Source organism: Saccostrea echinata, unplaced genomic scaffold (genome assembly GCF_033153115.1).
Source record: "Saccostrea echinata isolate AGI-Se365-2 ecotype Australia unplaced genomic scaffold, CSIRO_AGI_Sech_v1 ptg000054l, whole genome shotgun sequence".
Lineage (NCBI taxonomy): Eukaryota > Metazoa > Mollusca > Bivalvia > Ostreida > Ostreidae > Saccostrea > Saccostrea echinata.
Genome location: NW_026889803.1, coordinates 25,377,270 through 25,404,843, shown reverse-complemented (window position 1 = coordinate 25,404,843; position 27,574 = coordinate 25,377,270). Strand labels below are relative to the sequence as shown.

General features: G+C 35.2%; 1 protein-coding gene across 1 annotated transcript in view; it reads left to right on the top strand.

Annotated features, from left to right (window-relative positions):
• The window catches only part of LOC133205686 (serine-protein kinase ATM-like), a 244,053-nt gene that overhangs the window by 551 nt on the left and 215,928 nt on the right, over positions 1 to 27,574 (top strand). Inside the window, exons 2-4 of the mRNA XM_061341539.1 lie at positions 8,976 to 9,095; positions 12,660 to 12,804; positions 16,216 to 16,380. Of these exons, the coding sequence (XP_061197523.1) occupies positions 8,976 to 9,095; positions 12,660 to 12,804; positions 16,216 to 16,380 (430 nt within the window). The remainder of the gene's footprint in view (positions 1 to 8,975; positions 9,096 to 12,659; positions 12,805 to 16,215; positions 16,381 to 27,574) is intronic.

Genomic DNA, 27,574 nt, shown 5'->3' with positions numbered 1-27,574 from the left:
TTTCGGGTCGGGTATTTACATCTATTTTAAACCTTAATTTCATGAATTTAACTTGAAAATTCTTTATTTGTTACATTAAATTTAAACTGAAAACAAGTCTTAACCATGCGAACGTCTAGACATCGGTGACTTGGCCTACTATTAGCCACAACCTGACCATTCCTGCTCGTTTTGATAATTATCTAATACTTCCGTGACAAGTGTTTTGTCATGGAATGAAGTAGATTTCAGTTGTGATGTTTATTTATCACTGTTACCGTCATCATTCCTTTGATTTCGACACCATTTTTTGTATTGAACAGACTCTAATATATAAACCAGACCTGAACCGAAATCCGGAAAAATGGAACTGGAACCGAACCGAGCAACTTGGACCGCGGTTCTCGGTTATTTCGGGTACTCGTGACAGCCCTAACTGCCATGCAGTAATAACCCTCCGTTTCCTTTTAATAAAATTCATATTTTTAAAAATTATTTTCGGTAGAATCCTTTTGTGATTCGTCATTTTCAGAGATAACTGTGAAGCAACACTAAAGGAAGATAGTTGCTATGAAACATACATCTTATCTTGATCAAGATACATCATGTTACACAGTACTTATATTCTGTTTGTGAATAAATAATCTAATTTCCTAATAAGAATTTAACAAAATATTGTTAGACGTAGAGCGTATTTACTTCGAAAGAAAATAACCAACCTGATTTTTAAAATGAACGGTATATAATCCAGAAATGCTACCAAGGAATTTCGAATGCAAAAACATTGTCAGTCGGGTGCGTGGTGGAAACCAAGTGTTCATTTTATTGTTTTATTTATAAATTAATGTAAACTAAATAAATATGTACATTTGTATGAGAAAAATTCAGTTGCCTGATTGGACAACTACGTCGACAATTTCACTTGCCCGAACTGAGAATTAACTTGTCCCGGGCAATCGGACAACCGATAATGTCAATCCCTGGGCGGTGAAAAATCAAGTCTTAACTAGCACTCGAACCCATGGCCACTGGTGTGCCAGCAATTTAACCACTGAGCTATTGAGACACAATATATTGACTGACTTTCACACACCTGTGAACCTGGTGACATATTCCCCCTCTTTGTAGAAATTTTTCCTCGAATTCTATGAGTTAAGGAAATGCTGTAAGACATGTTCCTAGAAAATAGTGGGTACAAGGGGTGATCAAAAAGTTCACAAACTAAGGCCAAAAAAAAATATGTGTGGTTCCGGTTACCCGACCATCCCTATTTTATACCCCCGACCCTAAACTTTTTCTTGGCGATTTTCATATTTTTTCTGGAATTTTCCTAGATTTCTATCAATGGTTCCGGTTTAAGTTTTAGTTTCAGCAATGACAGCCTCCTTGCAAAACATAGTGTAAGTGTTTAATAGTATTAAATCCAAAGCAAGCTAGCATGTAGGTGTTCCCTACCAATATTGAATAGTATATATTATCAAACCACATCTAAAAGCCACTTGCAAAGGAGTGATAGGTATTATTTAGAAAAATTAAGAAAAATCATTTTGTTTTAAAAAAAAAAGACCCTACCTACCTACCCTAATTTTTTTGGAGGTGTAACCGGAACCACACATATTTTTTTGTTTGGCCTAAGTGAATTACTTCCTTAAAAGAAATAAAATCAGGATTCAGTGTTTATTATTTTGAAGTAGTCCTCTCCGATTTTAATGGATGTCTGCCACCGTTCTGCCCATGCCCGAATCATGTGATCCAGGCGGTCACATGACATACTCTGTGGCGCTCTGTTCATAGAAGTTAAAAGATTTTTTTGAGTCTTATTCTTCTTACAATGCAAGTTACTTTTTATAACAAGAATAGTCCATTTGTCACAAATGGCCAAATCTTGGCAATAAGATGGGTGGATAAGGATATTTTTCCCCAGAATGAGCATGGTAAACATCACAACCCCACTCCTTTGTCTTGGGTGCGTCGTTTATGCTTGTTGATAAAGTATGGGACATTCTTTTTATCATGTCAGATATGTTTAAAGTCTAAAGTAAACAATATTTTAGGGAATTAATAGTTATATTATTGTTCAGATATTCATCTACTTTTTAACTGTAACTTGGCGATCTTTCATAACAAATTGCTCAATAGAAGACACACCTCTTTCCCAGCTTACTTTCACTGGGCACCAGAACAAACATCATTTTTAACCTGATCTCCCTTCCTTCATGAAAACAATCATTCCAATTAATGATTAAACTTCTGGGAATTAAGTCTTTTGTCTTCATAAACCTTGTACAGATTATTATATGCTACTGCAAAGGAATTTCCAAGATATACGTTAAACTTTAAAGCCGTTCGTAGCTTGAGTACAAATAAGTCAACCATTTTTTGTCTCAAGTCAGGGCTCTTGATTCTCTATAATTGGGGCCGTTTAAAGGCCCCATTCCCAATTCAAAAAAGGTACCTTTTTTTCCCAATTTAATGTTTTAATTTTCCCAATTGGTCACTTCCCCACATACATGTATTAAAGAACATTTAGTAAAATATGTAGTTCCTAAACTTGTTATTCTATTTCTCTATATAACAAAACAGAAATTTAGTTGATAACACCCACCAGAAACTCAATATATAATGAATTTAATGGATATTGTCTAGTTATGATTTTCCCAAATTTCCTCAAAAGTTCGTTAATTTTCCCAATTTTCACGGCCCCGGCCCCAGTCCCAAAAACTGGTGTGAGAGCCCTGCAAGTCATCTACATATTGATGTCATTTTCACATTGTGACGTCACAAACATGGAGCAAACATTATGTAATATCTGCTATTTATAGAACATGTTTATGACTATATGTGTATCAAATTTCATTTTGATCTGAATTGTGGTTTTGTAAATATAGAGATGGTTCGCGAACTTTTTGATCACCCGTCATATTTTTACATTGGGAGCCAAATGTCTCAGGTGGTGAAAAATCAAGTTGCAACTGGCACTCGAACCCAGGGCGTCTGATGTACCGTGCCAGCGATCTAAGCTATTGAGACCTGATATATTGACTGACTTTCACACACCAGTGAACCCGGTGACAGATTATTAGTCCCCTACCGGTGAAACCGGAGGGGACTATAGGTTTCCTTTGAGTCTGTCTGTCTGTCTGTTTGTCTTTTTGGCCCACTGTCTGTCTATCAGTCTGTTGCACTTGGTTTTCTGCAGTTTTTTCTAAACGCTTGCAGATATCGAGCTTATTTTTGGTATGTGAGTGTATCTTGATGAGTTACAGATCATATTTGCATTTCATTCCGCTTCAATGATTTTTGACGGAATTGCGACCTTTTCAATTTTTCTGGGTTTTCCGCAATTTTTTTCTAAACGCTTGCAGATATTGAGCTGATTTTTGGTATGTGACTTTACTTTGATGAGGTATAGATCAAGTTTGCATTTTGTTTCGCTTCATTGATTTTTGTCGGAATTGTAGCATTTTTTAATATTTTATTAACGGGAATCAGATTACACTTGCTGGTAGGGGACTAGTATTGCTAATGCAATACTCTCAGAATGCTTGTTATAACTACTAGGGTGTAATCAGTTCCACGAATCAGAGCTCCAGATTAATTTTTAGCAGAAAGTGTATTTTCTCAGTGTTTTCCCTAAGAACTGGCTACCAGCCATATTTATCGCTTCAATTAATAGAAATGCCGCTTAGGAATCAAAAATTAAAAAAACAATTGTCGTAAGGTCCACAGAGATTTTGTTCATAAACATCAACACTTTGCCTGTTACAATTGATCTCTGATCCTTACTTTGAAATAAAGGAAAAAAAACCTGTTTACTCCCTGATTTTCAACCTAATGCTGATTTATTTCTCAGCAAAAATCTGAGAGTATTTTGTGAATGTTTTCACTGTTTCAGTGTTCGAAACTCGTCAGAATATTGTCTCGTCATTCAGGCAAGCTAGGTACTGATCTTAGGTGGCCTGAATGGGTTTCAGTTTGCCCAAGCAAAAATGTCAATAAGAAATTTAAAATGTACTTTCAGTTTCATACAGCATGTTGATGTATAGTATCTCTCTCCTTACTAAGTACATTATTTTCAGAAAAGGTTAGTTACTGTAAATGGGAAAGTAACACCTGTTACGTGTATAATTTTATGTTACTTGATATATCAAATATCACTTAAATTAAGCTCACCTGAGCCGAAGGCTCAAGTGAGCTTTTCTGATTGAAATTTGTCTGTTGTCTGTCATCATTGTTGTTGTTGTTGTTGTCGTCGTCGTTAACTTTTCAAAATTTCATCTTCTCCAGAACCACTGCCCCAATTTCAACCAAACTTGGCACAGAGTATCCATGGGTAGGGCGATTCAAGTTTTTTTTTTTTCAAATAAAGGGCCATGCCCTCTTCAAAGGGGAGATATAATACAAAATAGTGAAAAATTAATGGCATCTTTTCAAAATCTTCTTCTCAAGAACCAATGTTCCAGGAAAGATGAATTTCATGTAGAATCATTGTTAGGTAGTGTACATTCAAGTTTGTTCATATCATGACCCCCCGGGGGTAGGGTGGGGTCAGAATGGATGATCAAAGTTTTACATAGGAATGTATAGGAAAAATCTTTAAAAATCTTTTCAAGAACAGCAAAGCAATGATTGGTCATATTTATGTGAAAGCATCCTCAGGTGATGTAGATTCAAGTTTGTTCAAATCATGACCCCTTCGGGGGAGGGGGGGTAGGGGGGCCACAATGGACGATCAAAATTTTGCATAGGAGTGTATAGGAAAAATCTTTAAAAATCTTCTTCTCAAGAACAGCAAAGCTATGATTATTCATATTTATATGGAAACATCCTCGGGTAGTATAGCTTCAAATTTGTTCAAATCATGACCGCCGGGGGTAGGGTGGGGCCACAATGGATGATCAAAGTTTTACATAGAAATATATAGGAAAAATCTTTAAAAATCTTCTCAAGAACAACAAAGCCATGATTGGTATATTTATATGGAAGCATCCTCAGATAGTGTAGATTCAAGTTTGTACAAATTATGACCCCTGGGGGTAGGGTGGGGCCACAATGGACGATCAAAGTTTTACATAGGTGTACATGTATATAGGAAAAATCTTTAAAAATCTTCTTCTCAAGAACACCAAAGCTATGATTAGTCATAATTATATGGAAGCATCTTCAGATAGTGTAGATTCAAGTTTGTTCAAATCATGACCAATGGGAGTACACATACACATATGAAAGTTCAAACTTGTAGGAAAGAAAGCCACAATTAGTCAAAGAAATTTGTAAGCATTACTTAGTTTGTAGATTCAATTTTGTTCAAATCATAAACCCCCCCCCCCCCTTTTAGGAGTATGTCGGGACCTCTTATGCATTTAAGCTTTTCAATACTGAACTGATTTTTGCTTTTTTCTTAGCCACAATACTCAGGTGAGCAATGTGGCCCATGGGCCTCTTGGTTAGCTCACCTGAGCTGAAAGCTCAAGTGAGCTTTTCTGAGGCGTAATACAAAAATATGTTTCTTTACGGTTACCGGACTGACCCTATATTGAATCGCCGACCTAATTTTTTTTTTCGTTGTAAAAATCCGGAAGTCACTTGCCGGTCATTTCAACTTCTACCTGCAACTTATTGGTCAAGGGTTTGAAATCAAAATTGAAAATACTAGACACAAAAAGCACCACACAAAACAATGGTAAACCTGTTGTGTATTTCAACCAAATTATGTGAATTTGTGTATAAAAAAAAATTCAATAAAATAAATAGAAAATCCTACCTTCCGACCCTATTTCATTTCAGCATGTAACAGTAAACAAACATATTTATTTGATTGGCCTGATCACATTTTGTCTGTAGTCCATCCGTCCTTCTGTCTGTCTGTCTGTCTGTCTGTAAATTTTTACATTTTCAACTTCTTCTTTAGAATATGAGCAAAAAAACTCAAACGACAAATCTGAGTTTGAGAAAAAAAATTATTTAGGGGCAAAGTTCGTTGAGAAAAACCCAAATTTTCTGAGAAATCTCAGATTTGAGAAAAATCTCAGCATTGGTGGCACAGAAGCAATAAATATATATAAAAAAAATCAAGATTCAAAATATATCATCTTTTAGAAATTGAAATTTTAAACAGATTTATAATCTTATTAGTAGTTTTATATAATCATGATAAATGTCATAACAAATAAAACACACGGTTTACTCAGTTATCAAATTAATAATAATATACAACTAAAATTCCTTTCTATTGAACTGAAATTTAAGCAAGTGTAATTCTTTCTTTAATTATAGTAAAATATCAGCAGATTCATTAAAACTTAAATATATAGGCTTACATGTGTACTTATCAATTTTTTAGGCACTTGTGACGATAACTATAAACAATACAGGGCCTTTAACTATGTAAATAGAAAGAAACGTAAGAAATATCCTATTATTAGGGCCCCGCAAGGATTTGCGGGTACCCAATAGTAATCACTCTGTCTGTCCGTCTGTCCATCCATCTGTTTTTTTTAGGGTTGACCAATTAAGTTTGGTGATTATAGATATGATTTTTTTTACTGCCTTATGTAAATACAAGGATACTATTTACAGGTTGTTGGATATTCAGCAGTTGCTGTTGCTTATTCTTCATATATTTTTACATTTTTGTAATCAAGTAAAATTCTCATTCCCTAATCTGCACCCTTATATTTCTACCCCTCGGCTGGGCCCTTGCTGACTGGTCAGATTTCTAGTTTTAAATTACGAATCAAAATGGTGTTTCCAATTCGATTCGATAATAGATAGTGTTTTCCAACCAGTTCTGAAACACTAGTGATGTGCCATTAGTGATAGTCTAAATTCAAAATGGCTGCCTTAGTAACATGATGCTTCAGCAGGGATTTTTTTTACCCTTTGATTCCAGGGGCCGGGGCCGTCAAGATTGGGAAAAATAGCGATATTTGGTTGAAATTAGGAAAAATATCTTCATACAAATAAATAGTAAAAAACAAGCAAAAGTCAAATATTTAATCATTTTTCTAATTTTTTATAGTATGAAGCTGGCTTAAACCAGCTTTAGTGATATGAAATAATAGCGGCTGTTGAAGTTCAGAAGCTTAAAAATCGCAAAGCCGCAGGGTATGATAACATTGTAAATGAACATATTTATACGTTGTCATCTTTTTTATCTTTATGTAAGAAGTTCTTTAAAATAACATTTGATAGTGGGTTTGTTCCAGATGAGTGGTTTATCGGTATTGTTTGACCAATTTATAAGAATAAGAGCGATTCAACCCAGCCTAAAAAAATTACCGTCCTAGGCAAACTGGAGAGACTGACATGATGCATTTATTTTTTAGATAACGATCCCTACTTTAATTTTTAAACATCGATCCCACTTTAAAAAGTATGCATGCAAACATCCGTAGTATTCCGAATAACTTCTCTGAAGTCCTCGGATGGCTCGTACATCGCACATAGAGAACATAAACACCTTTTTGTCATTATTTTATTTTAATAATTTACAACTTAATATTTTTTTCATATTGGGAATTTTTAGGTATGATTTTGGGAAAAACATGCACTTTTCAGCATTGGGAATGGGGCCAAATTTCGGCCCTGGAGAGACCCTAAAAAAATCCCTGTTCAGAGAAATAAAGCATAGAAATGAAATTACAATAATTTTCTGTAGTTTTATATCTGTTTCTTTTATTCTCAATTCTTTATGCTTAGTATGCCATTTGTTTATATTAGAAATTCACAGCAGCCGAAAATAACTGTTGCTTCTAAATTGTGACAAGTGACGGTCATGTGGAGATGCTATAACTACTGTATAGGGGATTAATTTTGCAGGTTGTAATTTTCACGTTTTTCTCTCCTTTGACACGATCGCTGTTTGTTGAATTCGCAGAATCGGTATATAATAAAAGTTACCTCCCTTGTCTATATCTGTTTAATCTATGGCATAGCTAGAACGACATTAATCAGCATTATGTATTCGCTTCACGTACAACAGGGTAGGTTTTTATAAAATACTTAGATTTAATAATTAATTGACAACTAATTAAAACAAGTGCAGTTATTAAAAGTCCTCAACTATAAACGTCGAATGACTTTCCTATAAGCTATTACGATGAGTGCATGTACACCCCAAGATCTTCTTTCCGAAGGGATAATACATCGCGGCAAAAAACCACTGAACGGTAATCTTGAAAAGTGTTAATGTAGGTCGACGAAATAATATCCTTCCACATCTTCAGCAAGATCGATAGTTATTTGAATGAATTTTTAAAACAAAATGTCGATAAAAACATGATAATGCAGGTAACAAATACACGTGGTAACATAGTTACGCAATCAAAACCCATGACCCACGTGTTTTGATTGATGAAATATGTAGCGTTGGCTATTAAAATAGCTTTTTTACAAATACAGGTTATTATCTGCTGATCTAAATTGAAGCGTGATAATTAAAATAATTGAATGATGAGTACGACTCTTAATTACTGAAATGACCATGTACTACACGAATATATACCTATTGTAGTCTATTCTCAAATTTCCAAAAATAACATGGAGGTTATTGAAAACTTATTCACTGTTTCTTGAATTCAGGGATTTATTAACACCGTGAATATAGCGAATATATTAACAACGTGAGTTATTTTCCCCCTATACAGTATATAGTACATGTATTAAAATAGTCAACATTGATGCAATGGTTATAAGTCACAGTGCCGATGAACTCGTGCGAAAGTTAAAGAGAACATGATGAAAATTAAATTTGGAAGATTGCTAATGACACAATACTTTAGCTAGGCCATTGATTTTTTTCAGGTTAGTTCACCTTATCGGGTTTCAGGTCATCATTCCTGAATCCACCACACTTACCTCATAAAGACATTTTGGTTAACTCATTTTATTAAGAAAAAAATGACATGGAATCAATTTGATTTTTTGAAGAATTTGGAATAATGTTTGATAGTCAAGAAAAAGTACAGAAACTCAAATATTGTTCTTTGTTGTAGAGGAGTGTAGAGAAGCTGAAAAATTTGCTTAATAAAAAGTCTGTGGTAAGCAGTTTGGATATAAATTCACAACAGAGAATGGGAGACAGGAACATTCTCACATGGGATGGCATCATTAGGGTAATGTATCTATATCACCTCCTTGTCTGCTATAAGAGTGATGTTTTCTGTCTATAGGGTAAACTAATTGCAAGTCAAAGGCCTATTTATATTCATCAACGATGTTGACCACAGGTGCTTTATGCATACTAGGATGAATCTTAGATGTTTACCTGAAGAGTCATTTTAGCGATTGTTAACTGTGAATGAAACAATTGTTGAAAAGCCTGAGATGTTAAACAGATCGCACGTTGAACACATTGGACCACAAGTGGAACTGCTAGATAAGAAGTTGATTACCATTTATTCTGAGTAACACCAATTATGAGTACTTAAAATCCACCTCTGATGTCACTCTTTTGTTTGAGCGTTCCATTTTTTTTAGCTCACCTGAGCTGAAAGCTCAAGTGAGCTTTTCTGATCAACCATTGTCCGTCGTCCGTCCGTCTGTCCGTCTGTAAACTTTTCACATTTTCAACTTCTTCTCAAGAACCACTGGGCCAATTTTAGCCAAACTTGGTACAAAGCATTCTTGGGCAAAGGGGAGTTTAAATTATTAAAATGAAGGGCCAAGCCCCCTTCCAAGGGAAGATAATCAAGAAAAGACAAAAATAGGGTAGGGTCATTAAAAAATCTTCTTCTCAAGAGCCACTGGGCCAGAAAAGCTGAAACTTATGTGGAAGCATGCTGGGGTAGTGTAGATTCTAAATTGTTCAAATGTTGACCCCCGGGGGTAGGGCGGGGCCAAAATAGAGAATCCAAGTTTTTACGTTGAAATATGTAGAAAAAATCTTTAAAAATCTTTTTCTCAAGAACCACTGGGCTGGAAAAGCTGAAACTTAAGTGGAAGCATCCTGGGGTAGTGTGGATTCTAAATTGTTAAAATCATGACCCCTTGGGGTAGGGCAGGGCCACAATAGGGAATCCAAGTTTTACATTGAAATATGTAGTAAAAAATTTTAAAAATCTTCTTCTCAAGAACCACTTTGCCAGAAAAGCTGAAACTTAAGTGGAAGCATGCTCGTGTAGTGTAGACTCTAAATTGTTCAAATCATGACCTCCGGGGTTAGGGTGTGGCCACAATAAGTACTACAAGGGGGGGGGGGGGGAAATCAGGTGAAAAACAACAAGGCCAAAGTTACTCAGGTGAGCGTAGTGGCCCATGGACCTCTTGTTTCAGGAGTGGAGAGGAGCAAATTTCATTGAAAACAGATTTTGTTATGTTCATATTCTTTCCATGCCTCTACCGGGGAAAGAACTTGAAAAATTTTAATAAGTTTATTCATATAAGGAAAACAAATGTACTACTGCTGACAATCGAACCAGGTACCCTCACCTTCGTAGTCAGGTACTCATCTCACAGTGCTATTGAGGCTGTTGAAAGACAGGGGATTTAAATAACTTAATTCAGTTACATTTTGTCTTTCTCTCTCTCTATATATAAATTACATACTACAGTCTGTACTAATACATTAAATATATATTTACAGTGTATCTTATAAGTATTCTTTATTATATATTAACAAACAATTATTACAAGCATTAAAAAGGGTGGATTTTAAGCGGGTTAATATAGTCATAGCACTTTAATCCTTAAAAGTAATGGGCCTTGGCCCCTCTGGGGCCTCGGCTCCATTACTTTTAAGGAATGAGCGCTACTCATACATTAACCCAAACATAATTGTTGATTAGTACAGGTAAACTTCGGTATCTCGAACACCGATATGTCGAATGCCACGGATATCTCGAAGTGAGTCAACGGTCAAGGCCGTTTTTACTATATTTATGATTTTAAAAACCCCCGCTATCTCGAACACGGAAATCTCAAATTCCTCGCTTATCTCGAAGTAGATTTACGGTCCCAAGTGCTATAAACACATGCGTTATCTCGAAGTCCAATTAATTTCTTGCTCCACTGAATTCACAGCACAAGCTTCATGGGACCATTGCTGATAATCACACCTTTTTAGCCCCAAGCTGTTGTTTTTGGTAGTTAAATTTAATTACGCAGGCCAGGTGATTTGGAGGTGTTAAGAAGCTGTACACTCGGACATAGGATGACACGATAATGAAACAGCGGCTTGGGGATGATTACTGTAATAGGAATTTAAATCTATCGGAAATACACGCTTATACACATTATTACATATCAAAGTAAGCACTGAACACATCAAAGTGATATTAAATTCAAGAAATTAAACAATTAAAGACATTATCATGATTATTTTGAGTATAAATGTCAGTACCAAAAATCCAAATCTTCAGTACACATCATGTCTGATAAGCAATCTAATGAAGGACCTGCTAGCCAACGCCGGGGGGGGGGGTTGGGGGTTGGGGGGGGATAGTTCGATTATCTGACCGTGGTGTAAAAAGAAGACTTAAAGTTCATAAAATCGAAACAAAGTTTCAGGCTATTACAGAAGTCGAAAAAGGTACAGAATAATAAACACACTTTTATCTGTTGATAAATATTATAAATTGTAGTGCTTTTGTTTATGGTTATTGGCAATTTCAATAAATTATTGTAGAACGATAATTCCTGTTTCCGTCTTAATCCTTATTACAGTGATCGGTTTCTCATGTACAAAGAGTAACACATATCCGTGTATCAGAAATCCTGATTATCGCTATGAGAGCAATCGAAATTTGTAAAATAAAAGTGTTGCAGTATTAAATAAAATAATATATGCATTATAAGTGTATATGCAAATGTTTTTAAAGAGATAATTACTAAGTACGAACTGAAATATTTACTGCTTAAATTGTGCACGGGGGGGGGGGGGGGGTTATTAATTTCCTGTTAATAGAACATGAAACATTGCAAAATTGGTACCAAATTCATCAACTTCGATATCTTGAACACTCGGATATCTCAAAGTTTTTCCACAGTCCCGCCAAGTTTACCTGTACATACTTTTTATGGTGTTAACTGACATAGAAGTGCAGAGATTTTTAATTGATCATGTCTTTCCTTTTTATTAATTGATTTTGATTCATAAATCAATTCAGAGACAATTTGCATGGTCTAATTTCTATTTTATTTTCATTTTGGGGAAGATTGTTGAGGCAAAAATATAGAGATAAGTAAAAAAGAAGACAGATAACCAAGAGTTGGCTACCATTTATTGGTTATCAACAGGTGTAGGAGATGTTGAAAATGTGTCGACCTGGGGTCATGTTTGACTTGCAATCAGTTTACCCCATACTTATATGAAAGAATTGAATATGCTTGCCAGAATTGTTGAGATTTCAGTTTCATGCGTAGCAGATTCTACAGAGTGAGAGCTTCTAACCTTGCACATTTGTTTCTTGTATAAAATGTTCAATGCACAGTTGGAAAAAATAAAACTTTAACCTAGTACAGAAAATTCTTACTTTGCTCAAATGAGTACATCTTCCAACCCCAACCCCCTAAATGAGGTAAAATAATATTCTATTATCACAATTATTTTGCACAAGTTTGCACATGAACATGAGCACTGTATTTATTTTTAGAGAATAAACAAATACATTTATTCACATTAGCCTTGTGCATGTGCTATATACTAAAGTTACTTTCACACAAATTGTTTGCTTTTTTAGGAGGCTTATCATTATGTTAACATGGAAACCCAGTTATTGCAGAAAGGGAAAGAACCACAGTCAGCAACAGCCAAGGCCAACAAGGAGAAAAGGAAGCAAGAGATAGGGGGGTTCTTCAAGTTTGTAGTAAAACAGGCAGAAAAAAGTAAGTAGGACATCAATTTTGAACTTTTTAGCTCACCTGAGCTGAAAGCTCAAGTGAGCTTTTCTGATCAACTGTTGTCCATCATCCGTCTGTAAACTTTTCACATTTTCAATTTCTTCTCAAGATCCACTTGGTCAATTTTAACCAAAGTTTGTACAAAGCTTTCTTTGGAGAAGTGAAGTTTAAATTATTAAAATGAAGGGCCAAGTCCCCTTCCAAGGGGAGATAATCAAGAATAGACAAAAATAGGGTGGGGTCTCGAAAAAAATCTCAAGAACCACTGGGACAGAAAAGCTGAAACTTATGTGGAGTCTTCTTGAGGTAGTGTAGATTCTAAATTGTTCAAATCATGCTCCCCCCCCCCCCCAGGAAAACCTTTAAAATTAAATTCTTTATCTTCCATATGGGTCAAGCAATACAATTCATAATAAGAAAAAAAACAAAGAACAATGAATGTATTTATACAATGGGCGCAATTTAAGTAATTTACTCCTTATATGTTACACCGATGTGGACCTTTTATTTCTTAATTCTAATGATTGTTTTATAAAAGTGAAAACAGCCGGTAAACTTCAATTGTTGGGCTAAGTATATATTCAAGTTTCTGTTTGGGTGATTTGAGATAGAATGAGGAACAATTATCTAACATGGTTTTTAGCTCACTGAGCTGAAAGCTCAAGTGAGCTTTTCTGATCACATTTTGTCTGTAGTCCGTCTGTCTGTCCGTCTGTAAACTTTTCACATTTTTGACTTCTTCTCCAGAACCACTGGGCCAATTTCAACCAAACTTGCCACAAAGCATCCTTGGGTGAAGGGGGTTCAAGTTTGTTCAAATGAAGGGCCATGCCCTCTTCCAAGGGGAGATAATTAAGAATTGGTGAAAATTTGGTGTCATCTTTTAAAAATCTTCTTCTCAAGAACCATTGAGCCAGAAAAGTTTAAAATTATGTGAAACCTTCATTACATAGTGTAGATTCAAGTTTGTTCAAATCATGACCCCCGGGGGGTAGGGTGGGGCCACAATGGGGGATCAAAGTTTTACATAGGAATATATAGGGAAAATCTTTAAAAATCTTCTTCTCAAGAACAACAAAGCCACAATTAGTCATATTGATATGGAATCATCCTCAAGTAGTGTAGATTCAAATTTGTTCAAATCATGACCCCCAGGGGTAGGGTGGGGCCACAATGGGGGATCAAAGTTTTACATAGGAATATATAGGAAGTTTCTTTAAAAATCTTCTTCTCAAGAACAACAAAGCCAAAATTAGTAATATTGATATGGAATCATCTTCAGGTAGTGTAGATTCAAGTTTGTTTAGATCATTACCCCTGGGGGTAGGGTGGGGCCACAATGGGGGATCAAACTTTTATATAAGAATATATAGGGAAAATCTTTAAAAATCTTCTTCTAAGAACAACAAAGCCACAATTAGTCATATTGATATGGAATCATCCTCAAGTAGTGTAGTTTCAAGTATGTTCAAATCTTGACCCCTAGGGGAAGGGTGGGGCAACAATGAGGGATAAAAGTTTTATATAGGAATAATCTTTAAAAATCTTTTCAAGAACAGGAAAGCCATGATTTGTCATATTGATATGGAAGCATCCCCAAGTATTGTAGATTTAAGTTTGTTCAAGGCATCCTCCAGTAGTAGGGTGGGGCCATAATGGGGGATCAAGGTTTTACAAAAGAACATATATAGGAAATATCTTTAAAAATCTTATTCAATCTCAAGAACAACAAAGCCATGTTAAGTCATATTGATATGGAAGCATCCTCAGGTAGTGTAGATTCAAGTTTGTTCAAATCATGAACCCATGAATCATGAATTATCTAGTACTATTTTCTTCAACTTCTTTTTATCTGAATTTTGAATGTTGTCAAATTTTTCATTTTTTTAAGCTCACCTGAGCTGAAGGCTCAAGTGAGCTTTTCTGATTGAAATTTGTCCGTTGTCTGTCGTCGTTGGCGTCGTCGTTGTTGTTGTCGTAAACTTTTCACCTTTTCATCTTCTTCTCCAGAACTACTGGGCCAATTTCAATCAAACTTTGCACAAAGTATCCTTGGGTGAAGGGAATTCAAGTTTGTTCAAATGAAGGGCCACACCCTCCTCCAAGGGAAGATAATTACGAAATGACAAAAAATTAATGGCATTATTGAAAAATCTTCTTCTCAAGAACCAATGGGCCAGGAAAGATGAAACTCATGTGGAATTATTGTCAGGTAGTGTGGATTCAAGTTTGTTCAAATCATGGCCCAGGGGGGTAGGGTGGGGCCACAATGGACGATCAAAGTTTTACATAGGAATATATAGGAAAAATCTTCAAAAATCTTCTTCTCAAGAACAGCAAAGCTGTGATTGGTCATATTTATATGGAAGCATCCTCAGGTGGTGTAGATTCAAGTTTGTTCAAATCATGACCCCCGGGGGTAGGGTGGGGCCACAATGGACGATCAAAGCTTAACATAGGTGTATAAAGGAAAAATCTTCAAAAATCTTCTCAAGAACAGCAAAGCTATGATTGGTCATATTTATATGGAAGCATCCTTAGGTGATGTGGGTTCAAGTTTGTTCAAATCATGACCCCTGGGGGTAGGGTGGGGCCACAATGGAAGATTAAAGTTTAACATAGGAGTATATAGGAAAAATCTTCAAAAATCTTCTTCTCAAGAACAGCAAAGCTATGATTGGTAATATTTATATGGAAGTATCCTCAGGTGATGTGGGTTCAAGTTTGTTCAAATCAAGACCCCCAGGGGTAGGGTGGGGCCACAATGAAAGTTCAAACTTGTAGAGAAAAAAGTCACAGTTAGTCAAAAAATCATGTAAGCATCCTTAGTTAGTGTAGATTTAATTTTGTTCAAATCATACTCCCCACTCCCTTTTAGGGGTAGGTTGGGACCACTTATGCATTTAAGCTTTTCAATACTAAACTGATTTTTCTTCTATTCCTAGCCACAGTGCTCAGGTGAGCGATGTGGCCCCTGGGCCTCTTGTTCCTGTAGTCATTGCTATTTAAATTATTTTCTTTAAATATAGGCAGTGTGAGGGTATGCCACGAGTAAAATCCCTCTTCATGAAAAGACATATTGATATTATAATAAAATTTTTGAAAATCTCAAAAACCACTGGGCCAGAAAAGCTGAAACTTATGTTGAATCTTCCTGAGGTTGTGTAGATTCTAAATTGTACAATTCATGGCCCCTGAGGTAGGATGGGGCCACAATAGGGAATCAAAGTATTACAGGGGAAAAGTCTGATGAAAAAAACCAGGGCCAAAGTATCTTGGGTGAGGGTTGTGGGCCATTGACCTCTTGTTTGTACTCTAGTCATATGAAATTAGATTGCATTGTTTCAGACTTTGTATCCAAATAATAATTTATATACACAATGACTTCATTGACAGGGGGACCAAAATTAAAGGCATCTCAGTTAATAAAGCAGATACAAGAAGTACTGAGGGATGAATTTATGCTTTCTGCATATGGTTTGGACTACAGCAATATACTGTTGAAGAATATTTTGACAGTCAGAAAGTATTGCGCAGAAATCACAGAGAAGACTTGGCATGGTAAACTTTGATTGTTTTGATTATCCTATGGCTATTCCAGAATTATGTCTCCCCTTCCAGGGGAGACATCATATTGTTTTTGTCGATTTTCTTCTTCTTCTTCTTCTTCTTCTTCCAAATTTTGTCCAGGCCGTAACTTTAATACCCTTTGACATTAAGACTTCAAACTTGGAACATAGATAGATGACATTGAGAAGGAGTGCACGCCACCAACATTTTTGATCTTGACCTATTTATAAGGTCAAGGTCAATCTTTTACATCAAAATAGAGTTCAGCCCATAACTTGAGATCCCTTTAATATTAGGACTTCAAACTTGTAACATAGGAAGAAGACCTTGAGACAAAATACACTGCATTAGAATTTTGACCTTGACCCCTTTCTGCCTTCAAGGTCAAATAGGGAAAAAACACGATCTGATCATAACTTGAGAACCTTTTGACATTAAGACTTCAAACTTGGAACATGCAGAGATGGTATAAAGGAGGGATGCATGCCACCAAAATTTTTGACCTTGATTCAATTATTATAAGGTCAAGGTCAATCTTTTACATCAAAATAGAGTCCAAGCCATAGCTTGAGTACCCTTTGATATTAGGACTTCAAACTTGTAACAAGGAAAGAAGACATTGATACAAGATGCAAAATACCAAAATTTTTGACCTTGACCTCTTTTCTTCCTCAAGGTCAAATAGGGAAAAAACTTGATTAGACCATTACTTAAGAATCCTTTGTTATAAAGACTTCAGGCATGGAACATGCAGAAGTGATATGAAGGAGGGATGCATGCCACCAAAATTTTTGATCTTGATTCAATTATTATAAGGTCAAGGTCAATCTTTTACATCAAAATAGAGTCCAAGCCATAGCTTGAGTACCCTTTGATATTAGGACTTCAAACTTGTAACAGAGAAAGAAGACATTGATACAATATGCAACACACCAAATTTTTTGACCTTGACCTCTTTTCTTCCTCAAGGTCAAATAGGGAAAAAAATTGATTAGACCATTACTTAAGAATCCTTTGTTATAAAGACTTCAGGCATGGAACATGCAGAAGTGGTATGAAGGAGGGATGCATGCCACCATAATTTTTGACCTTGATTCAATTATTATAAGGTCAAGGTCAATCTTTTACATCAAAATAGAGTCCAAGCCATAGCTTGAGTACCCTTTGATATTAGGACTTCAAACTTGTAACATAGAAAGAAGACATTGTTACAAGATGCAACGCTTCAAAATTTTGACCTTGACCCCTTTGTTAAAGGTCAAATAGAGAAAACATGAATAGACCATTACTTGAGAACCCTGACATTAAGACTTCAAACTTGGAACATGGAGAGGTGGTATAGAGGAAGGGTGAAGGGCAACATTTTTTTCACCTTGACCTATTAATAAAGTCAAGGTCAATCGTTTACATGAAAATATAGTCTAGGTCATAACTTGAGAACTTTTTGACATTAGGATTTCAAACTTGGAACAAGGAAAGACAACATTGAGACTAAATGCACTGCATCAAAATATTTGACCTTGACCACTTTCTTCAAGGTCAAATTAAGAAAAACATGACCAGACCATTACTTGAGATCCGTTTGACATGAAGACTTGAAATTTTGTACACAGAATTTGAGTTGAGATGCACTGCATTATTATTTTTGACCCTGATCATATATTTGCACTCATTAATGTTGATAAAGAAGGGGAGACATGTGTTTTTTTTGTAAAAAAAACAATACCCACTAGTTAAATGTGGTGAGGAGGGGAAAGGAAAAGTAGTGATTTGAAGGTAGATTCTAATTACCTCCATCACATATGTAAATTTTCCGTCTCCCACCATCACATTATATACTTAAGCAACCACCAGCAATTTTTAGCTCATCAAAGTCAAGATTAGCTTATGCTCTACCCCGGCTTCCAGGTTAATGTTTTAGCAGCAAGTCCATTCTCAACTAACTATAAGTGATACCTGGACCAAACTTGCCTGGATGATGCCTCTAGGGATGGATACTACCAGACTTGTTTCAGATGCTGGATCTGACCTATTTATTCCAGATGAGTGACCAGGTTAAAGTTTTTGGAGCAAGTCCATTCCCAAGTCACTGTAAGCCCTACCTAAACCAACCTTGCATGGATGATGCACCTAGAGAGGGACACTACAAAAGTTGCTTCAGATGCTGGATCTGACCTTCATTTCCAAATGCGTGAACAGGTACAAGTTTTTGGAGCAGGTCTATTCCCAAGTAACTTTAGGCCCCACTTGTACGAAACTGGAGGGGATGTTGCATCTATGGATGTACACTATCCAGCCTGCTTCAGATGCTGGATGTGACCCACATTTTCTAGATGTGTGAATATTAGTCCTACTTGAACCAAACTAGCATGAACACTACCAGACTTGTTGCAGATTCTGGATTTACATTTTCCAGACAAGTGAACAGGTTAAAGTTTTTGGAGCTAGTCCATTCCCAAATAACTTTAAGTTCTACTTTAACCAAACTAGCATGGATATTGATTTGCCAGACTGGGCATGCACACTAAATAGAAAAAATTTGGTGTGAGGTTCGCCTTACTTAATATCATGCTTATAGATATAGGTGAGCTTCGAAATCTTTTTTTACGTATGTTTTTTGTAAAAAGTTATGATTACGTTTTTTATGTCACTTAATAACTTAAGTGAATACATAAAGGATATTCAATGTTTTATAGTGGAATATATTTTATGAATAATTATAAAGTAGATCACAGTTCTTCAATTGGCTAATGATTGTAAAAAGATTCAAATGTTTGTTTTTACTCAAAGCGTCTCGTTAATTTAAACACTGTTTAATTTAGACCATAGCATAAGGTCCCATAACTGTGACTGTGCTACAGCCAAATAAATACATCAATATGCACCCCCACATTCAGTTCTGTAACAACCAGTACTAATGTACGAGGATTGTCCCAACAATTTATATAGCATAGTGTTGGAACCTGATGTCATAAATTAATGAGACATTATAGATTGATTAAACCAATAATAACTAATAAAGGACTTTATTATATAGCTAATAAATAGTCTATAATGAAAATCTAAAAGTCTAGAGAATTTTAGCGTTCAATATCTTGGCATTTTATTGAACACTGAGTTTGCATTAGGAATACCAGTATGCCCCGAAACATTCCGAATGCGAGCGTTCATTATCTAACACCCCTCTGTAAACAAAAAATGTTGTCTAGTCAACCTCTCAATGGCAATATTTATGACAGGAAGTGGCAGCTAGGTAAGATGTGTCTATTTTCACACAAAATTAATAATTTAGTACCTATTAGCTTCAATAAAACCCCAATAAGCAAATCATAACCCTTGGTAAGATCATTGGAATGTTGTGATATGGAACACTTACACAGTTGCAGGACAGACGCTGATATTAAACAGTTTTAATTCAACTATCGTTACAGAAAAAATTTTTCATTAATTTTGAGTTATTTAATTGAAATAATTGATACAAAGTAATGGGAAATATTTTAGCTATATAATGAAGGAGTAATTGAACTTATATTGGTGAATATTGGCACTTGTTGGTTGTACAAATGCACTCGCAAGCTCTTGCATTTGTACGGCTAACTTGTGCCAATATTCAACAATATAAGTTCAATAACCCTATAATATGCTGTAATGGTCAATATCAGCCCCCAAAATTAAACTATGTTGGAGAAATCTACAATTTTTTTATGTAGTCTATTTATAGTCCCTATATAATCTATACAAATGCAAACAGTTCATAACACTACATATTCATTTGGTTTTGAAACCGTATTCACCAGAGGGTTGGTGTATTGTGACATCACAATCAACACCTCAAACAATGTTGTTTACTGTGTATCTGAGCAGGAAAAACATTAGCCAAGCCCATTGTAGGATTATTTCCTAAACATTTTGATGTCTTACAAACAGCAAAAGGAAAACACGGAAGTTATAACTTGTAATCTGGATATTTTTAGCTCACCTGAGCCGAAGGCTCAAGTGAGCTTTTCTGATCACATTTTGTCTGTAGTTCGTCTGTCTGTCCGTCTGTAAACTTTTCACATTTTCGACTTCTTCTCCAGAACCACTGGGCCAATTTCAACCAAACTTGCCACAAAGTATCCTTGGGTAAAGGGGATTCAAGTTTGCTCAAATGAAGGGCCACGCCTTCTTCCAAGGGGAGATAATTAAGAATTCGTGAAAAATTAATGGCATCATTAAAAAATCTTCTTCTCAAGAACCACTGTGCTTGAAAATATGAAACTTATGTGGAAGCATCCTCAGGTAGTGTAGATTCAAATTTGTTCAAATCATGACCCCTGGGGGTCGGTTGGGGCCACAATGGGCGAACGAAGTTTTACATAGAAATATATAGGAAAATATCTTTAAAAATCTTCTTCTTTAAAACAGTAAAGCCATGATTGGTCATATTTATATGGTAGCATCCTCAGATAGTGTAGATTCAAGTTTGTTCAAATCATGACCCCTGGGGGTCGGGTGGGGCCACAATGGGCGATCAAAGTTTTACATAGGAATATATAGGAAAAATCTTTAAAAATCTTCTTTTCAAGAACAGCAAAGCCATGATTGGTCATATTTATGTGGTAGCATCCTCAGATAGTGTAGATTCAAATTTGTTCAAATCATGACCCCCGGGGATCAGATGGGGCCACAATGGGCGATCAAAGTTTTACATAGGAATATATAGGAAAAATCTTCTTCTCAAGAACAGCAAAGCCATGATTGGTCATATTTATATGGTAGCATCCTCAGATAGTGTAGATTCAAATTTGTTCAAATTATGACCCCTGGGGGTCGGGTGAGGCCACAATGGGCGATCAAAGTTTTACATAGGAATATATAGGAAAAATCTTTAAAAATCTTCTTCTCAAGAACAGCAAAGCCATGATTGGTCATATTTATGTGGTAGCATCCTCAGGTAGTGTAGATTCAAATTTGTTCAAATTATGACCCCTGGGGGTTGGGTGGGGCCACAATGGGCGATCAAAGTTTTACGTAGGAATATATAGGAAAAATCTTTAAAAATCTTCTTCTCAAGAACAGCAAAGCCATGATTGGTCATACTTACATGGTAGCATCCTAAGATAGTGTAGATTCAAGATTGTTCAAATCATGACCCCGGGGGTCGGATGGGGCCACAATGGGCGATCAAAGTTTTACATATAAATATATAGGAAAAATCTTTAAAAATCTTCTTCTCAAGAACAGCAAAGCCATGATTGGTCATATTTACATGGTAGCATCCTCAGATAGTGTAGATTCAAGTTTGTTCAAATCATGACCCCCAGGGGTCGGGTGGGGCCACAATGGGCGATCAAAGTTTTACATAGAAATATATAGGAAAAATCTTTAAAAATCTTCTTCTCAAGAACAGCAAAGCCATGATTGGTCATATTTACATGGAAGCATCCTCAGATAGTGAAGATTCAAATTTGTTCAAATCATGACCCCTGGGGGTCGGATGGGGCCACAATGGGCGATCAAAGTTTTACGTAGGAACACATAGTAAAAATCTTTAAAAAAAACTATTTCTTAAGAACAGAAAAGCCATGATTGGTCATATTTATATGGAAAGATTCTTAGATAGTGTACTTTCAAGTTTGTTCAAACATGACCCCTGGGGGTCGGGTGGGGCCACAATGGGTGATCAAAGTTTTACATAGGAATAGATAGGTTAAATCTTTAAAAATCTTCTTCTCAAGAACAGCGAAGCCATGATTGGTCATATTTAAATGGAAGCATCCTCAGATAATGTAGATTCAAATTTGTTCATTCATGAAACCCCCCCCCCCCCAAACCACTTTTATATTTAAACTTTTCAACCTTTCAAGACTGAACTGATTTCTGCTTTTTCTTAGCCATAGTGCTCAGGTGAGCAATGTGGCCCCAGGGCCTCTTGTTTTTATTTTTCCACAACAGAAGTTCATAAATGAAAGTGGTATCATCATGCAGCCTTCAAAGTCTTATTTATTCAAATCCATACTATATAATGAAACAATTATGGACTCTTTCAGTGGTGAATATGGTTTGTTATTCACAAGAAAAATATCAATATTCATCTATATACTATAATGGTCAATATCAGCCCCCAAAATCAAACTATGATGGAGAAATCTGCAATTATATGTTCTAACCATAGAGTTATACAAAGTCCTGCATAAAAGGAGATAACTCTTACATTCATTATACATAATTCAGTACTCCCTTCGAATTACATTTTGTGCATACAATTAAAATACTTTACAACAAAATATGTATTACTATTTAAGCTTATAATATCTTCATAGACATTACATACAGGAATAAGTTCATCTGAGCTGATAAAATAAGACTGAAATTGTTTTTGGATTCTTTATGCAAGATAGTGAGACAGTCGTTCAAAATTACTTGATCATGAAAATGAGCTATGACTTACGATGCTTATCTCCCTTAGTATATGACTTCAGTAAAGCCCAGTCGCTGTTCAAAGCTGTCCAATGTTTACAAACAACCATGTCAGTTTGCAGCGTAATCATGGCTTAAACTTTGTATAATTATAGGCTTGTATATAATTATATGGCTTTTAAAATCAAATTAAATTTTTCTTGTATCAGTGTTTTATACAATTTACCGTAATTTTTGGGGTATATGTCGATGGGGTATATAGGTCGAAAGGCTCATTTACAGCCGTAATTTTTAAAAAATCCTTAGATAGGATGAACTCGGAAGATAGGACGTGGCTTTGTTTATCGACTTTCTAGAGATTCTTACGTAGATACTACTCACCAGAACATGTAAACCTCTTTAACTTAACCCGTGATATTAACGTATTGATAAAATAAACTGGTATTTTTATGAGTACAGCATTTTAATAGTGTTTTATACAAACATAGTTAAAACTTCCTTGAATTGTGATATAACGTATTTTCTCCAACTTGCCTGTTCAGTGCCATCGTAGTTTGACTCTGTCGTTAAACACATAAATACGGTAGTATACAACAGGGATGGGCACGATTACTGAAAAATGTAATCAATTAATAATCGATTACTAAGAGGAATTTTGTGTAATCGATTATTAATTGATTACACTCATTTTTGTTCTGAAATTGATTGTAATCGATTACTTTGGAAGATGTAATCGATTAATAATCGATTACTTCCAAGTTTTTATCCCTTCAAATATCAAAGCAATATTTAAATGGTAAATGTTGATGTTATCCACTGAAGTTTGAATGTGTTTCTGCAGTTTCAGTGCAGATTCTTGTAAGGTTTTATTTTATTATTTTATTATTATGCTAACATTTTCACTAAATGTCCAAATGAGAGATTCTCTACCATGGAAAGTGGAGACATGATTCCTACAATAAAATATGCCAAGGAATTAATTATTCCTTTTAACCTTGGATCTGAACCTCCATATTTATTGACTTGTTGCAAACATTATTTAATATTTTATTGTGAATTACTTCATTAGAAGTATTTGGGCTGCCCGTATGTTGACAGTACACATTAAACATTCCTGTACGCGTCTTTTTCAATAAAATAAGTAAATTAGAACTCTTAGTAATAAACATGTAAATTAAATGTGTCTTTAAGTAATTAAACTAATAGCACAATTTCATTCTGTACTGAAATAAGTGTTTTGAGAGATATTAATTGTTTTAATAAATATTGTTTGTCTTCAATGCAATGAAAGTTAAACACCAGGTAGTTCACAGTTTACACCTCATTATCTGCAAATCAGGGATGTCTCAGTCAATTAATTAGCCAATTAAGATAATCAAACACAGTGACACTTCCTCCCTCTCTTACAGACGCTTATAACTTCTCGCTGATATAAAACCAACTTTACAATTTTTAATGAAAACATGAGAATGATTTTGCAAATTTAAAGTAACTAAAACACAAGTTTGAAGTTGGTTAAACATTTTCGGATATGAATAATTACATGTATTTCCATCTTCTTTTTTTCGAGTACAATTTAGTTTATTTACCAAATTATTTATATTTAATACAGCACTTAAATCTGTTTTTTTCTATTACAAGACAAAGTTTTTCAACATCTGAAATATGAAAAAGGACATGCAGCAAGAGGACAGTGGGTCATATGTAAAATGCACACAAAAAAAAATCTGTATATTTTATTAATAAATGGTTAAAATACACTTCTGAATTATTAGCTCACCTGAGCCAAAGGCTCAAGTGAGCTTTTCTGATCAAAATTTGTCCGTTGTCTGTCGTCGTTGTTGTCGTTGGCGTTGTCGTTGTTGTTGTTGTAAACTTTTCACATTTTCATCTTCTTCTCAAGAACCACTGGGCCAAATTCAACCAAACTTGCCACAAAGCATCCTTGGGTAAAGGGGATTCAAGTTTGTTCAAATGAAGAGCCACGCCCTCTTTCAAGGGGAGATAATTAGGAATTAGTGAAAAAATAATGGCATCATTTAAAAATCTTCTTCTCAAGAACCACTGGGCCAGGAAAGATGAAACTTATGTGGAAACATCCTCAGGTAGTGTAGATTCAAATTTGTTCAAATCATGACCCCCGGGGGTAGGGTGGGGCCACAATGGGGGATCCAAGTTTTACATAGAAATATATAGGAAAATATCTTTAAAAATCTTCTTCTTTAAAACAGTAAAGCCAAGATTGGTCATATTTATATGGAAGCATCCTCAGGTAGTGTAGATTCAAGTTTGTTCAAATCATGACCCCCGGGGGTAGGGTGGGGCCACAATGGGGGATCCAAGTTTTGCATAGAAATATATAGGAAAATATCTTTAAAAATCTTCTTCTTCAGAACAGTAAAGCCATGAATGGTCATATTTTTATGGAAGCATCCTCAGGTAGTGTAGATTCAAGTTTGTTCAAATCATGACCCCCGAGGGTAGGGTGGGGCCACAATGGGGGATCCAAGTTTTACATAGAAATATATAGGAAAATATCTTTAAAAATCTTCTTCTTAAGAACAGCAAAGCCAAGATTGGTCATATTTTTGTGGAAGCATCCTCAGGTAGTGTAGATTCAAGTTTGTTCAAATCATGACCCCCTGGGGGTAGGGTGGGGCCACAATGGGGGATCCAAGTTTTACATAGATATATATAGGAAAATATCTTTAAAAATCTTCTTCTTTAGAACAGCAAAGCCATGATTGGTCATATTTATATTGAAGCATCCTCAGGTAGTGAAGATTCAAGTTTCTTCAAATCATGACCCCCGGGGGTAGGATGTGGCCACAATGTGGGATCAAAGTTTTACATAGAAATATATAGGAAAATATCTCTAAAAATCTTCTTCTTAAAAACAGTAAAGCCATGATTGGTCATATTTATATGGAAGCATCCTCAGGTAATGAAGATTCAAATTTGTTCAAATCATAACCCCCGGGGGTAGGGTGGGGCCACAATGAGGGATCAAAGTTTTACATAGAAATATATAGGAAAATATCTCTAAAATCTTCTTAAAAACAGTAAAGCCATGATTGGTCATATTTATATGGAAGCATCCTCAGGTAGTGAAGATTCAATAACCCCTGGGGGTAGGGTGGGGCCACAATTGGGGATCAAAGTTTTACATAGAAATATATAGGAAAATATCGTTAAAAATCTTCTTCTTAAGAACAGTAAAGCCATGATTGGTCATATTTATATGGAAGCATCCTCAGATAGTGAAGATTCAAGTTTGTTCAAATTATTACCCCGGGGATAGGTTGGGGCCACAATGGGTGATCAAAGTTTACAGAGGAATATATAGGAAAAAATCTTTTTCTCAAGAACAGAAAAGCCATGATTAGTCAAATTGATATGGAGGCATCTTTGGGTAGTGTAGAATGAAATTTGTTCAAATGAGGGCCCCCGGGGGTAGGGTGGGGCCACAATGGGGGATCAAATTTTTACAAATGAATATATGGGAAAAAAATCTGCTGCTCAAGAACAGCAAAGCCGTTTGTTATATTGATATGAAAGCATCATCAGGTAGTTTAAAATTCAACACCCCCCTCCCTGTAAACTTTTCAATACTGTACTGATTTTTGCTTTTTTTCCTAGCCAATGTGCTCAGGTGAGTGATGTGGCCCATGGGCCTCTTGTTTAATACTAGACCAGAAGGTCTATAATGCAAATTTTATTGAGAACATTATAAAACTTATGATAATAAAAGTTAAGAAATCCAAACATTACACTAGGTGGTTTATATTTGATATTTATGTGTGACTGACTGGAAATAATTAATTCTCCAAAAAAAAACATCCATTTATGTATAAAATAATCAAAAGTAATCGAAAAAGTAATTATAATTACATTGAAAATTTTAGCTGTAATCGATTAAATTACGATTACAAGTAATCGAAAATCTCTTCGATTACAGATTACTGTCGATTACTTGAAGAACAGTAATCATTACAATCGATTACGATTACTTGATTACGATTACCCCATCCCTGGTATACAACAGCTATAATTAGGGAAACCGAAATCAAACAATAATCATTTCCATTTTAAAACATCGTGGACACATTCTTTTATTCTGACATTATTTACTGGGGTACAATATTAACTTCGTTGACCGCCATTTTTATATTTCTTGTCTAGGGATTTGCTAAAACACGCAATTGACTATTACATGTAACAGTGAGCAATTGAAATTAATCATATTAACATGCTATAATTTTGCTTGAGATATTGTTGTAAAAAATAAATTTACTTGAGAGTACATTCGTAATTTAACAGTCATCATGAATTTCACAGCTTTGTATGTTCAATGGTGTGTAGCACTAATACCCCTATTATGGCACGTGCTGTTAATCATGCCCCGCAGGTGTTTAAACCAAAACAGGTGTTCACACATTTGTGTACACAGTGTGTATCCCTTTATCTGTCAGACAATTAAAATTCTACTAGAAGCCAATCTTTGTATAATTCAGTGTACCCCTTGGTATATTAAACAAAAATAGTTAAGACTAGCTGTATATTTGGTAAATAATTTTAGGAATTTACTGGCAACAATTTATTTCACGCATTTTAAATTCAAATAAATATCACAAGACAATGAAAAAATATTTAGGTATACTATTTCAATTAATCGTTACAAATAAAGGTAAAAAAAAAAAAAAAAAAAAAAAAAGATTACAATTGCGATTGTGTAAAACTCTTCCGTTTTTAAACTTTGATATGGTTGCGGTTTTATTTTTAG